The 13,828-nt window shown below is 58.8% G+C and overlaps 1 protein-coding gene across 1 annotated transcript in view; it reads right to left on the bottom strand.

Moving 5' to 3' along the window:
* Positions 1 to 12,296, bottom strand: part of CACNG4 (calcium voltage-gated channel auxiliary subunit gamma 4) — a 57,185-nt gene extending 44,889 nt beyond the window's left edge. Inside the window, exon 1 of the mRNA XM_019466459.2 lies at positions 11,780 to 12,296. Coding sequence (XP_019322004.2) covers positions 11,780 to 11,999 — 220 coding nt within the window. The 5' untranslated portion in view covers positions 12,000 to 12,296. The remainder of the gene's footprint in view (positions 1 to 11,779) is intronic.
* Positions 12,297 to 13,828: the final 1,532 nt, after the last annotated feature.

The raw sequence follows: 13,828 nt of genomic DNA, 5'->3' as shown, positions 1-13,828 counted from the left end.
TGTACCCACAGTGCGAGCACGAAGCCAGGCACTCAGCATATGCCCCATAAATGCTTAACAGTGACGGAGTTTTAAGGAATACTGCCCTCTAAGGCAGCCCCTGGCTTTGAGTAGCATTGGGGGTGGCCCTTGGAAGAAAAAAAGACAAGAAACAGGTGAGGTCTGGTTCCAGCACCCACCTCCGCTCCCCACCCCAGCCGCCAATTTCAGTGCAACCCCAGGACCCTCCAGCACCAGCTTCCCTGTCCTGTTTTTCTCATCAAAGCCTCTTCTCAGGGCAGAAGGACACTCAGGAGAGGCTGTGTCATGTATGGGGTCCGGTGCAAAACGACAAATGCAGACCCTCTTGTTCAAGAGTGATCAAGAATTCAAGGAGGGTGTCAGCAGAGCTCTGAACACACAGACGAGCTCCGAGTCCCCAGGTCCCCAGCCCTCGAATACAACCCTGGTGACAACAGTCATTTTACATCCTTTGCACATGACCTGCTACTGGGGTCTGGATTTTTCTAGGACAGTCTTGATTTTAAACAGTCTGGATCTCCCCCCTGCCCCACCAACTCCTCAAACAAGCAAGGAGTGCCGAAATTTCAGGACCTCCGTAATACCTCCTGTGTTACCTCTTACAGCCTCGACAACAACAGAAAACCTGTTGCCTGCTTTTTATCGAGTTTGGGTTCAGAAAATACAAATGTCGCAGTGCCATGGGTCCCGTGGGGGAACCGAAGGCACCGAGGTTCAACACTGACAGCCTGACATCTCATCACAAGGGGGAACTGTTCTCATCCACCCAGCAGATGATTTCCACATCTGTGTCTCCGGGCCCGCCCCGCCTCATCCCTGCAGAGTGGGGTGGTCCCCCACCCTGTGCACTCAGTCCTTCCGTGTCCAGCTCTCCTGTCTCCAGTCCCCCTAGGCTCCTCCACTTCGGTTCTGTGTCTCGGGGAATGGCTCCACTGCCTGGGGCGGGTGTCTATCATTGTATCCCATTTTACAGATGAGGAAACTGAGGCTCCGAGAAGCTAGGGAATTTGCCCAAGGCCGCAGGGAATGCAGGGTAGAGCAGGATTCGGATGCACGTCTCTTTGACCACCTTCGCCAGCCCCCGTCCTATTAACCATCACGTGGACTTGGTCCAGATATCACCTTCCATCACTCTTTTCTTCTGGACAGTGAGGCTCCCGATGGGGGCTGTCAGAGAGGCCAGTGGGGCCGTATCTGCAGGGTTCGGACATCAGGGAATAAACATGACTCGACCACAAGTGGGATGCGGGCCTGTTGAAAGGTGGCAAGCTGGGGAAGGATGTCCTCTGATTACAGATTTTAATTTTTTTAATGTTTATTTTATTTTTGAGACAGAGACAGAACATGAGCGGGGGCGGGGCAGAGAGAGAGAGGGAGACCCAGAATCCAAAGCAGGCTAAGCACCGAGAGGGTGGGAGAGGAGTCGTGGAGAGACTGCACTGGCCACCAGGAGCACATCTGACACGTGAGCAGCCACCTGCATGTGGCTCCTGGCCAAGGTTGTCAGGGTGAAAAGAGGCCAAGCCAATAATGTTTCCACGAAAGGCTGCCTGAAGTCCTGTCCCCTCTGCAGTGCCTCTGTGGGAACCGCCACTGTGTCTTAACAGCACCTTCCCAAGTCTCTTCTTCACATGACCCTGGGAGGGAGGGGAACAGACAGAGGGATGAGGCAGGCAAGAGGGAAGGAGGAGAAAGAAGGGAGGGAAGGGGAGGCAGAAAAGATGGAGGGAAGGATAGGTATCGTTTGCCCATTTGCCAGACAAGCAGATGTGAGGCTCTAGGAGGTTAAGGGACAAGCAGAAGACGGCTCAGATGATCAGTGACAGAGCTGGGATCAGGCCACGGGTCTCCTGACTCTCATTCCAGTGTTCCCACAGCCCAGCAGCCTGTCCTCCTGCATCACAGCCCGGATCCCGCCACCCTGGAATTCACGGCCGTGGCCCCATTGCCTGCCAGGAGGTGGGAAGGGGGGACGCTCGGCCTGGGAGGCTGCTATCCTCGCCACGGGCACCACCTTGACGGCAGACCCTATGTCGACTCCTAATCGAGATCCCCCGGGTTCCGATTTCATGGTTCACAGCAGCCCCTCGGAGCGGTTCTGCCTCTGCGAGATGATGGCACCACGCCGTGCTCTCCACTGGCCCGAACAACCCCGGGGAGGCCCAGCGTCTCCTACTCCCAGACCCTGGGGGCCGCTGAGCGGACCCGGGGCCTCGCTCAAATCGGCTGCAAACTTTTTTCTTCTGGGAACATCTCCAAAGTCCGGGACGCATGGGGATAGGGAGAAGGCCATCCCGCCTTGAATGTCTACAAGATGCCAGGCACCTTGAAGGTAATTCTGCACATAACCCTTGGGAAGATTTCCCATGCGATCTTTGCAACGATCCCAGGGGCTAATATGCCCACGCCCCTGTCTTACCATGAAGGAACTCTAGTTTAGAGGTTGTCTGACAAGTGGCAGACCCTGGGCTCAAACCCGGGTCCGTGCGACTTCGGGCTGGCCGTCCGATGCTGCCACTTCCGTGTGGCCTAATGGGGGCCCGAAGGGTGAGCTGGGATGGGCGTCCAGCCCTGCGTCTCTCCCCGGGGGGCGAGGAGGTGACAGAGAGCAAGAACGATGGCAGGTGAGCCAGGGAGGCCGAGCAGCTGTAGTTAATTGGTTTTCTCCCAGGCTCTGAGCTGGGCTTGAGTCAAGAGATGCCCCACGCCCACTCCACACTCTCAGAGACGGGACAGTGGCCTGGGAGGAGGAGGGACAACTGGAGAGCACTCTGGAGTACCTCTACGTCTGTGGGCTCTGCATGGTGAGAGGCACAGGAGGGTGGATGTTGTGTGACAGGCCTCGCTTCAGGTCGGCAATCCTTCGAGGTGGGGGAGGGGGAAGGGCGGCTTCAGTTAAAATCCAAAGCCTGGGGCGCCTGGGTGGCTCAGTTGGTGGGCGTTTGACTTCGGCTCAGGTCATGATCTCACGGTTCGTGGGTTCGAGCCCTGCATCAGGCTCTGTGCTGACCGTGCAGAGACTGCTTAGGATCCTCTGCCTCTCTCTCTCTCTCTCTCTCTGCTCCTCCCCAGCTTGCACCCTCTCTCTCTCAGAAATAAACAAACATTGAAAAACAAGTTATAAAATCCGAAGCTTTACGAGCCGGCGCACAAACTCTGCGGCTCGGGGCATACGTGCTCAAAGAGCCCAAGGAGGGAGCTGGGGCTTGCTTCTTGGGGGAGGCTGGCTTGAAGGATGGACAGAAGTCAGGGGTGGGGGAGAGTAGTGGGGTGACAGAGAGATCCTGATGTTTAGGGTAGCAGAAGCTATCAGAGGATTCTTTTGACCCAGGACCCCAGCAGGGAGGCTCCCAGGCCCCATCCCGGCCCCAGGGAAGCAGGAGGGCAGGAGGAGGCCTGATGCCAAGGCCACTTGAGGCCAAGTATGGAGTCACAGTCTGCCGTCTTTCAGTCGGGGTCATGCAGGGGAGGTGCTGTCTACTTTGCAGAAACCCTGGAGCTTCCCTCAGAGGGTCGTCTGGACCCCAGCCCTGTCCTGACACTGTGGGGTGCCCTCGAAATGCAAAGGGGCAGGGATGGCTAGCATCCAGCGAGAGATATAGCTACCAGGTGAAGGATGACCTTCAGGCCTCCTCACAGCCCCCTACTGGAGGTTGGCAGCTACATTCATCTGGCTCCTGGCCTACACTCAGGAACCTGGTGGAATACAGAGGCCAGGGGCAGGCCCCGAGTCTCCCCAGGGCTGTCCTGACGAGCATCGTGTTTGGGGAGCGCCTACTCCGTACGTGTGCACTGGCTACTTTCACATCTGCTGTCTCATTATCTTATTTTCCGGACACATGAACGACTCAGAGAGGTTAAGTAACCTGCCCAAAGCTGCACAGCCACCTGGGAAAGCTGGGATTTGAACTCAAGTCTTCTCTCCCCAAAACCTGGCCTCCTGCCTCTACCCCACGCTGCGTTTTCAACAGAGTCTATTAGGATGCAATAGAAGGAAGGACACATCGAATACATTTCTCCCAGGGCTCTGTAACAGAGACGATCTGGCTTCCCTTCAGCAGTGATTTCCTCTATTATGTGCACACTGGCACCTTACAGTTGGTCACGCTCTCCTCTCTGTCCCGGCCCCAGGAAGTTCAGAGACAAGCGTGTGGCCCATGTCCAGCAACATGGCCGGCCTTTGCAGCAGGCACTTTGTGTGCTCAATCAGACTCAACCATCACCTTATTTTCCTGCTCTTGTTTCTACTTCTGTCCTAGTGCCTCACCTACTTTGCTTTTTCTTTTCTTTTCTTTTTTTTTTTTTAATCTTGTCCCTTTCTTCCTTGCTCTGTTTTTTGGTTGGAGGAAGAAGAACTAACCAGGGGAGAATCACGTGATGTCGTTTTCACAGCTTTGAAAAGTTTCTCATACGGAGAAATTGATGCGTGAGGAAAAGAACGTCTCTCATCTGGCATCATGTCCTGACTTGCAGCTCAGGAGAGATGTTCTCTCGCAGCGCCTCCCGGAGCGCCACGGGGGTGAAACACAAGAATTGCGGGGGGCCTGGGCCTGGCCCTGGGGTTAGGGCCAGTCTGTTCTCTTGGTGAAGCTGTTCCCGGGGATCTGGCCCGTGCACAGGCGTCTTTATTGGAGTGTGTGTTTGTGGGTTAACTGTGACGGAGCCGGTGAGCTGTGCCAACGAAGCCCTAACCAGGCCGCCCCCACACCCTCTCCTGCTCCGGGGGCTGTTACGAACGAACGAGTCAGCCGTGTGACCTTGGGTGAGTCACTTTGCCTCTCCCGCCTCGAGTTTCCTTTGCGTCTTTGCTTCCAGCGTGCGAGGATCAGGGCACCTGAGCAGTTCCCATCCCCAGTGTGGACACATGCTGGGGTGTCACAGGCAAGGTAAGGTGGGTCACCTGCAGCTAGTTATCTTAGGAAGAGAAGGGAAGTGGGCATCACGTAGGCAGAGGCCAGCTCCCCCTACCAGGAGGGTTAGGCTCCCTCCACATTTGTTTTCCCGAAGAAAAGAGAAACAGGTGGAACTCCTACCGGCTGCCGGGAACTGGGTCTCTCCCTTCCCCCCTCCGAAATGACGCTTCCCTTAGAGCAGTGGTTCTCTGCAGGGGGTTGATTTTGCTTCCCCCTCCCCACCCCCTCCCCACACATGCCCAGGGGACATCCGGCAGGCAGCGTCTGGAAGTATTTGTGGTTGTCACAGCTTGGTGGCGAGCGGAGGGGGTGGGGGTGCCTCTAGTAGGCAGAAGCCAGAGAGGTTGTTAAACATCCCGCACCACGCAGGACGGCCCCCACAACAGAGAACGATCCAGCCCAAAATGTCGGGGTACTGAGGTTGAGAAACCCTGCCCCCGTGGTGAGGGGTAGCTGATGATGAACCCGAGCCCGAACCCTCGGGGCTGTGATGACTCATGGTGGTCCTCCCGAGTTACTCTCCTTGGTACTTTCCAGCATGCCTCTTGGAGGTGGGCATGCTGCTGGCCAGTGCCAGATGTGGAACCCCTAGGGGTACATGCTCGGTTTCCCTTCTCGACCCTGCTCTTTCCTCCGGACGCAGCACCACTGTCCTGCAGCTGCCGTGGCCCCAGATCCAGGCGGCATCCTGGATTCCTCACCTCCTCCTCCCCATCATTCTCTCCACTTGTCCCCATCTCTGCCGCCGCCACTTGGCCCCAGGCCGCCAGTCTGGTTCTCCGAAACCATGACCAGACCGGTCTCCTGGTGGCCTCCCCTGCCTTCCAGAATCTCCACTTTCCACATGCAGCCAGAGGATCTTCTAAAATCATAAATCAGATCACTTTACTGTCCTCCCCGAAACTCCCCAGAGCACTGATCCTAGTCCTGATCTCGAAGCCTCTCCTGAGCCCCCACACCCCCATACCCTCACACGGTGATGGAGCCTTGCCCAGCGTCTCCTGCCTCAGGGCCTCAGCTTGCCTTTTCCTCTCCCTGGAAGGTCTCCCTGCAGTCCTCCAACAGCTCTTTCCTGTCCCCTTGACTGACCGCAGCCCTCCCCAGCCTCTCCCAGCACACCCTCACTCTGTTTCCGTCCTAACCCTCACTAGTACCCGAAAGTGTCAGCTTCATGGGAATGCTGGCTCCAGGAGAGCAGAGACTGAGTCTACCCCGTCTGCAGCTGTGACCAAGAGCCTCACACATCTGACACGGAGCGGGTGTTCAGTGAGCACGTGTGGAACAAAGGAATAAATGAATGGATGAATGAATGAATGCATCAATGAATGGAGCCACCCAGGCGCCCCAGGAGACTTATTTTAAAGCGTTGCTGGTTTCCTACTGAGCCTTGCTGAAGCCCCTCACACGGGGGTTCTCCGAAGCTGGCTCTGTGGTGAGGGCACTGAATCAGACCACCAAGATCCCCAAAGTCGTCTCGCTAGGTCAGCTGGATCTAGTTAAAAGGATATGGTTTTCTCTTACAAGAAGAGAGGAAGCAGTGAAAGAACAAAGCAGAGCATTAAGGGAAGGTACACAAGAGAAGGACTGCCAGGACTCCTGCCTGTATGACTAGAGAGTGAGCACCTGTTAGGGAGCAGGGACAGGAATGCTGATGTTCCCCTCCACATTCATATGTTGAGGCTCTAACCCCCCACCCCCCGCCCCCTGCCCCTGCCCCTGTGGGATTTGGAGGTGGGGCTTTGGCGGTGAGTGACTAGGTTTAGCTGAGGTCTTGAGGGTGGGATCCTCATGATGGGATTTAGCACCCTTATTAGGAGAGACCCAAGAGCTAGCACTCTGACCGGAGGGCAGAGTAAACTAGGGGACCACCTGCAATCCTGGAAGCCGGCGCTCACCAGGGACCAAACCGGCTGGCACCTTGATCGTGGGCGTCTAGCCTCCAGAACTGTAAGAAATAAATGTTGCTCAAGTCACTGGGTTCATCGCATTTTGCTCTGGCAGCCTGAGCTAAGACAGCCCCTTACTTGCCCCTTCCCAAATCTGTGTGGTTCAAACAAAGGACATCCTCTGGTTGGTGGAAAGCCAGGCTCATCAGTCCGGCCTCCACGGTGATCCAGACAGAAGACATTCTGTGATCCTCAAGAGCTGTGACCATCTTAAGCCTCATAACCTCCATCTATGAAAGACAGATAATATTCACCTCGAAGCGTTGACCATTACAGGAACTAATGCAGTCCTGCCCAAAGGTCAGCCCTAAGGGATGGCTGTTATTATCAACACCGGAGGGCAAAGGGGAGCCCTGGGGAGAGGGGACTAGCTGGGGAAGGCCTGTTCTGGCTGCTCTCACTTGCCTGGGCCTCACTGGACAGGCTGCCTGTGAGTTATCGCAAGAGAAAATGAAAGCAAACACAGGAAAAGTTCCCAGGCTGGGGCCTGGAGCGCAGTGGGTGTGGAAAGGGTGTTATTTGAATCAAAAGCTCTCTGAAGGGTCCTACGTTGGGAGTTTAAGGCCAGCACCTGCCTTGAAAGGGTTCCAAGGGCCCTGGAGGAGGAAGCCCCGCCCCCAGGCCGCTGGGCAAGTGGGCGGGGACTGGGCGGGGCCTCGGCAGGCAGGAGCCCCCGGGTAGTCCGGGTAGTCCCCTACGGCTGTCCCATCTCTCCCCTGGCCCCAGGGCGCAGTACTCATGGTTTCTTTTTCTCTGTGTGCCCTGTTGTGAATTCAGTCTGGGTACACTGGTGTGAGAGATGCTGCCCAGGTGAGGGAGGTGGACATGACCGGGACATAGGACTCTCGCCCTCAGGGTGGAGAAGGTCGAGAATCTCTCTGCACCTTCTCCCCAGCCAGTGCCCAGGACAGAGCTGGCACAAAGCAGGCACGGGGGTCAGCCTGGTGTCAAGGCTGCCACCTTCAGGCTCTGACAGAGCTGTGCGTGTCTGGGGTGGGGGGGCAGCTTCACTTCTGGGGAGCTTGGGAGGGGAGGGGAGGGGCGGGGCTGAGGCTGAATTTTGCCAGGACCAGTTATTCTGGGCCCAGAGTCCTCCTGATGGCAGTGCAGTGTCTGGGTCCCTCATGGACCCTGGCCTCCAGCGGCCCCAGCGAACACCCCAGAGCTAACAGGGGGCACGGAGGCTTGGGCATGCTGACATTCGCTGCTGCCCTCTGGGCCCAGTCACCTCCCCTCCCGTGTTTCCATGAGGTTTTCGTTCCCAGCACACAGTACGTGCCCCATGACTCTTGCTTCCACTCTATACCTTGCCTGATTGCAACACACATGAGAGCTTGAACAAATGCTGCTTGGTGATACTTTTGACAGAAAAGTCCGCAAAGACTTATTACTCCTTTCCTATGTCCACCAGCCTGGGGCTGAGTGTCGCCAAAGACACAGAGGAAGAATGAGGTGGGGTCTTGGGAAGGGTGGGAGCAGGAGGCTGATTGTGACGAGGATGGGCTAGTCCAGGATGTGGTGGAAGAAGAGAAAGAGACAGAAACAGAGACAGAGACAGAAATAGACAAGAGAGAAGAGGAGAGAAACGGAGGGAAGGGGAGAGGAGAGGGGAAGAGGGGAGGAAAGGGGAGGGGAGAGGAGAAGAGGGAAGGGAAAGGAAGGGAAGGGAAGGGAAGGGAAGGGAAGGGAAGGGAAGGGAAGGGAAGGGAAAGGAAAGGAAAGGAAAGGAAAGGAAAGGAAAGGAAAGGAACAGAAAGGAAAGGAAAGGAAGGGAGAGTATGTTATACAATTTGGGCATCACTTGTACATTTTCTCTTCTGAATGCCTTCATGCTGCTGGCAGCCCAACCTCAGAGCTAGGCTCCACTGGGTAGTCAAGTACTTGGTTCTATTTTTAATGGCAACCCAGAAGCTGTTTGGGAAAGGGCAGGATGACATGGTGGGAAGAGCTTTGTTGTGAGACAAAGGCTCAAATCTAGCCCAGCAGCCTCCTACCTGGGTACCTCTGGGTAAGTGCCTTGCCCTCTCTGAGCCTCTGTACCCTCGGCTGCAGATGGGGCTGAAGACAGCACCCTCTCAGGGCTGTTGTGAACGTGCCATGTGGTAACATGCACAGGCTCGGCACTCTCGAGTATTTTGACTTGTCCGATAGACGGGCGGAGGGGTGAGACCCGGCTCTGGGGGAGCAGAGAGAGGCTGGGGCGAGGTCGGCCCTGCTGAGGCTGTCAGACTGCACGGACGCCTTAAACACACAGAGGCCTGGGCTCTCCTGGCCCAGCAACATCATTTATGGGAAACGACCGGGAAACTGAATCCACTGTTTGTGAGTTGCCAGCAAGAGCTTCGGAGTCCCACGGTCACAACCAGGGCTTTGCTGGCTGCCTGCTGCAACATTTCCAGTTTCAGCTCAGAGGTTTGATCTTTGCATTGTTTTCCCCACGTACAGCTTTGGGGTACTTTGCTAGAGAACAGGTGGAAATCATGCATTTGACACACAAAGCCAACACTGGGGTGACCAGACCCCCGGGGAGTGGCTTGGGCTTACTGGGCTGCCTGGACCCCGGCCGGCTGGCAGGTGGAGGCATCGCAGACGTCAGGTGACTGTGCTTTTAGGAGATAAGCTGGCGGCTTCCACCCAGGTCGAGGGACTGTCACGATAAAGCCAGCCACAACAAGGAATCCTGAACCTGCTCTCCTAGCCCTGGGTTGGTCCCAGGGTGTTCTAGCCTTTGGATGTGGCCTGGTTTGGCCCTCAGAACCCCTGAGCTGGGGGAGGGGGGGGGGACAGAGGCAGCTCAGTTCTTACGGTGAAGTCCCCCAGATGGCAATTCCCCACCCTCCCTCTGCCAGCGGAGCCAGCTGCCCAGATCAGCTTGGGGCTCTCTTGATGAACACTGAGTGCAAACGCTCCAGGCAGCTGGCAAGATGTTAAGTGAAGCATCAATCCTAATGAGGATGAGGAATTAATAAAGGAGGCATCCCAGCCACTCTGCAGAGGCCGGGCTTGCCACCGAGGAGGAGTGAGTTAGTTCCAGTCTCCGCCGGGAGACTGGAAGGCCTGGGGTCCACGTGCGCATCTGGGTGGTGACAGTGACATGGCTCACTGCGCCACGCAGAGCCTGTGGGGTAGAACGTGGGGGCTCTGCAGCCCCTGTTCTGTGTCTAATTCAGGTGCCGTGGCAGGTAGTGACGTGGGTACATTCTCCAGATGAGAAGAGTAGGTGTTCGTGATCTGAACAACTGCACACCCAAAATGATGTTTTTCAAGAGAAAAGAGGAAGGTGTGATCGTGGGCCCACCGATCCTTTGTGTGCCTGTGTTTGGCAAACTATTGACTGCACATGCCCGCTCCTCCAAGATACCACTTAGCCCTGGCATTAAACTCCAATTGCAAAGGGCAAGGCAGCCTCGCTTGGGAGAGGATGTGGGGGGCGGAGGTGGGCAGGATTCCTGTGCGTGCAGCCTAGGGGGAAGGAAAGGGAGCAAGTTCAACCTCGCCGAGCCGACCCAGCTTTACAAAGCCTCTTTTTAGCTGACTCCAAACGCGGCCAGGAAAAGGGCCATCTCCCCTACCAACCTCCACCAAGATCCAACCCCGCTGAACTATCCGCAGGGGCTGTAGCTGCAGTAAGGCAGCCTAGGTGTGTGGGAGAACTCCCCGAATAACCGAGGGGCGGAGTTAACGCACGGGAAAAGGTTACAGAGAAAGAACGAGGAAACTCTGTCCAAGGATATCTGAAAGGAACGCTCCGCCAACTTCCCCCACTCCTTCTCCGATCTGAAAGCCAAGCCCGAGCGGCAGACCCGTCCACAACCTGGCTGGGACCAGACCGCCCCTCCACAGCCACCTGTTAGTTCCAGTCCCGCAGCGGGGCGGGTGGGAGGCGCAGAAGTCGGGCGCATTTCGCCATTGGAGGCGTCCGGGCCCCCTCCCGCGGAGGGAGCGGTCCCCACAGTCCCGGGACACCCAATCCCGGCCCCCAGAGGCATTCCAACCTTCGAACACCTTCTACTCGGCCTCCTCGCGCATCTAGGGGCGCAGCGCCCCGCCCCTCTTGCCCCGACGGGGTGGCCACGCCCCTCCCAGGCAGTTCTCGGTCCTCGGGTAGCCCCTGCACCCGCCAGTGTCCGGCCGAGGTCTCCCGCAGCCTCCCTGCCGAGGGACCAGGGCCGAGGGCTTGCTCCCCTAGTCGGGGGGGGGGGGCGGGGGGCCTCGGTGACGCACCCCTCCCCTCCCCACCGAGCAGGGAGGAGCGGGTCGGGGCCCCGTAGAAGAGTAGGCGGAGGAGCAGGGTCTCGGCGGCGTCAAGATCCGGCGACCCGGTTCGCCCCGAGCCGCTCGGAGCCCAGCCTCCACCCCTACCTCTCGGCCCGGGCCTGGAGCTAGCGTGGAGCGGCCCCGGCGCTCCCCGCCCCCGGCCGGCCCCGCCCCAGGATGGCCAGTTCCCATAGCAATCGCACAGACACCGGTTGCCAAGCAACCCCTCCCCCTCCTCCTCCCCTCCTCTCCGGTCGGCTCCCCCCAACCCCAGCCTCCTCCCGCCCCCACGCCATCCTCCACCTCCCCCGGGGGCTCCGGCGCGGCCCCTCGGGATCGCTCCGGTCTCGGGCCGCACGCGCGCGCGTGTGAGTTTCGGCGTGTTTCATTGTGCCTGCGTGCGAGGGGGTGTGCGTGTGCGAGGAGAGTTTGTGGGGTCGGTTGAAGGGACCCCGAGCTGGTGCACAGCTGGCCGCGAGGGGACCCGCCCGTTCGCTCCGGCTCCTTTGTGTGTCGCGCGGAGCCAGTGCCGCGCCCACCCCCTTCCCGGCCGGCACCCCGGGCAGGGTGTGCGTGCGCGCGTGTGTGTGTGCGTGTGTGTCTGTGTGTTGGGGGGTGGGTGGGTGCCCGGGCCGGACGTACCTTCGATGCAGCACACCCGCCACAGCCCCGAGTGGGTGAGGTCGCCGCGGGCGCGGCGGGGCGCGGGCCCGTCGTCCATGGTCAGGTTGGTGCCGTTGCAGATGTGCGCGCTGGAGTAGAGCCAGTAGTCGGTGCCGATGGCGATGGCCATGAGCGAGAAGGCGGCGAAGGCTCCGGCCGTGGTCAGCAGCATCTGCAGCCCGCGGTCGCATCGCACCATGGTGGGCGCCTCATAGTCCGCCGCCCGCCGGCCCGGCCCGCCGCGCCCGCCCGCCCTCCTCCCTCCGCGCGCCGCTCCGGGGGCGCCCGGGCTGGGGTGGGGGGGGCCGAGGGCCGGGGGGCGGCGCCGCGCTGCGCGCTCCGACCCCGCGCCCCGGGCGTGCCTGCGCTCGGGCCCCCGCCGGGGCTCAAACTCCGAGGCGCGGCGGCGAGTGAGGGCTGCGCGGGCCGCCGGGCGGGCTGGCGGCGGAGGCCGGGGGCTCCTCCCTCTCGGCCCGCCCTCCCGGCTCGGCCCGCGCCTCCGCCCCGCGCCCTCCGCGCCTCCGCCCGCCGCCCGCCGCCCGCCGCCGCCGCCGCGCTCCGGGCCCGCGCCCCGCTCCTCTCGGCGCCGCCCCTCGCGCCTCGGCCCCCCCGCCCGGGTTTGCCTCCCCTCTCTGCCCCTCTCCGCCCCCTCCGCCCCCTCCCCCCCAGGCCCGGATTTTCTCTTCCCCCACTCCTCTCCCCTCTCCGCGCTCGCACGCGCTCTCGCCTCCTCTCCCAGGGTTCATTCACATTATTAGAGCGAAGGAAGCCGAGGCACGGGTTCCCCGGGAGGACGGAAGGGAAACCGCGTTGCCAGCCACCTCGCTTACTCAACCCGGGACACCCAGCCTTCCCCTTAGATGGCCCTGGGGACTCTTGCATTTGTGGAGTGTGAGTGTGCGGGTGATGGCCCCCCCTTCCCCCGGTGTACATATCTGTGCCTTTACCTGGCGATGGATTGTGTAGGCGCAATTTGGAAGTGGGGGTGTCCAAGTCAGATGTCCAGAAGCCCCAGATGTGGGTCACAGCTGACAGACACTGCAGGCCAAGCCAGCACCCCCCCCCCCCCACCTCCGGCCACTTCCCTCCCCCACCCGGGTGTCTCCTACCCCCACCAGCTCCTCCAGGGGACCCAGACTTTGGGGTTGAGGGGAAAGAGAGGTGTCAGCCAGAGGTCATTTGGGAAGAACGCAGGATCCCTGTTTTGCAGAGGGGTGATGAGGTCGTGATTGAAGAGAGGGATCCCCTCCATGATTACATTTCTGATGGTCTATTATCTTGAGTCCAGGAGCACCCCAGTTGGATCGGATTCAAACCTCCAGCCCCCAGCCATTTCCCTCTTTCTTCTAGCTTCCCCTTGAATACCTTTATTTCTTTTTGCCTTTCCCTGTACACGAGCTTAACTGGCTTTCCCTCACCTCCCTCTATTGCCAGCTTCTGCCTCAAGCCCTGCTGGCTTCACTTAATTGCCTTTGCTGCTGGCATGATCCCAAACTGGACACACTCCCTTCTCCTCGGAGCCGATCCAGGCTCTTTCTCCTTCAAAACCCGGTTCCAAACTCTTCCCTCCAGGAGGTCCTCAGAGACCAGCACCTGGATGTCCCGCGTGCCTTTTATTCATTCATCCCTCCCCGAAGTTCGTGTCGTTGGCATCCTTGATGGCTGTCCTGGACCCCTCAGGAGAGTCAACGAGGTATACCCAAAGTTGCTATTCTTGCAAGATGCAGTTTAAATTTCACCTCCTTACTAACACCTTCCCTGGGCCCCACTACCCAAGGAAAATTAATGACCTCTTCCTGGAATTGCTGGTCTCTCTTCCGTGAGACTGTAAGCCTTTCTCATGTCTGACATATATGGTAAGTGCTGAAGAAATGTTTGCAGGGTGAGAGGTGTTTCTTGTCCCCTGGAAAATGATAGTCTGATTGGGGGAAATCGAGCATATGAATATGACCCAAGATAGCGTAGCCCAAGGACCAGACTGGCTGCATTGATTCATATTTGTGACCCCTTCTCCTGCCTTTGGGGTGT

The sequence above is a fragment of the Panthera pardus genome, unplaced genomic scaffold, assembly GCF_024362965.1.
Source record: "Panthera pardus isolate Hobbes unplaced genomic scaffold, ASM2436296v1 HiC_scaffold_3, whole genome shotgun sequence".
Lineage (NCBI taxonomy): Eukaryota > Metazoa > Chordata > Mammalia > Carnivora > Felidae > Panthera > Panthera pardus.
The sequence above is the reverse complement of the archived record's forward strand: the minus strand, read 5'-3'. Positions and strand labels throughout refer to the sequence as shown.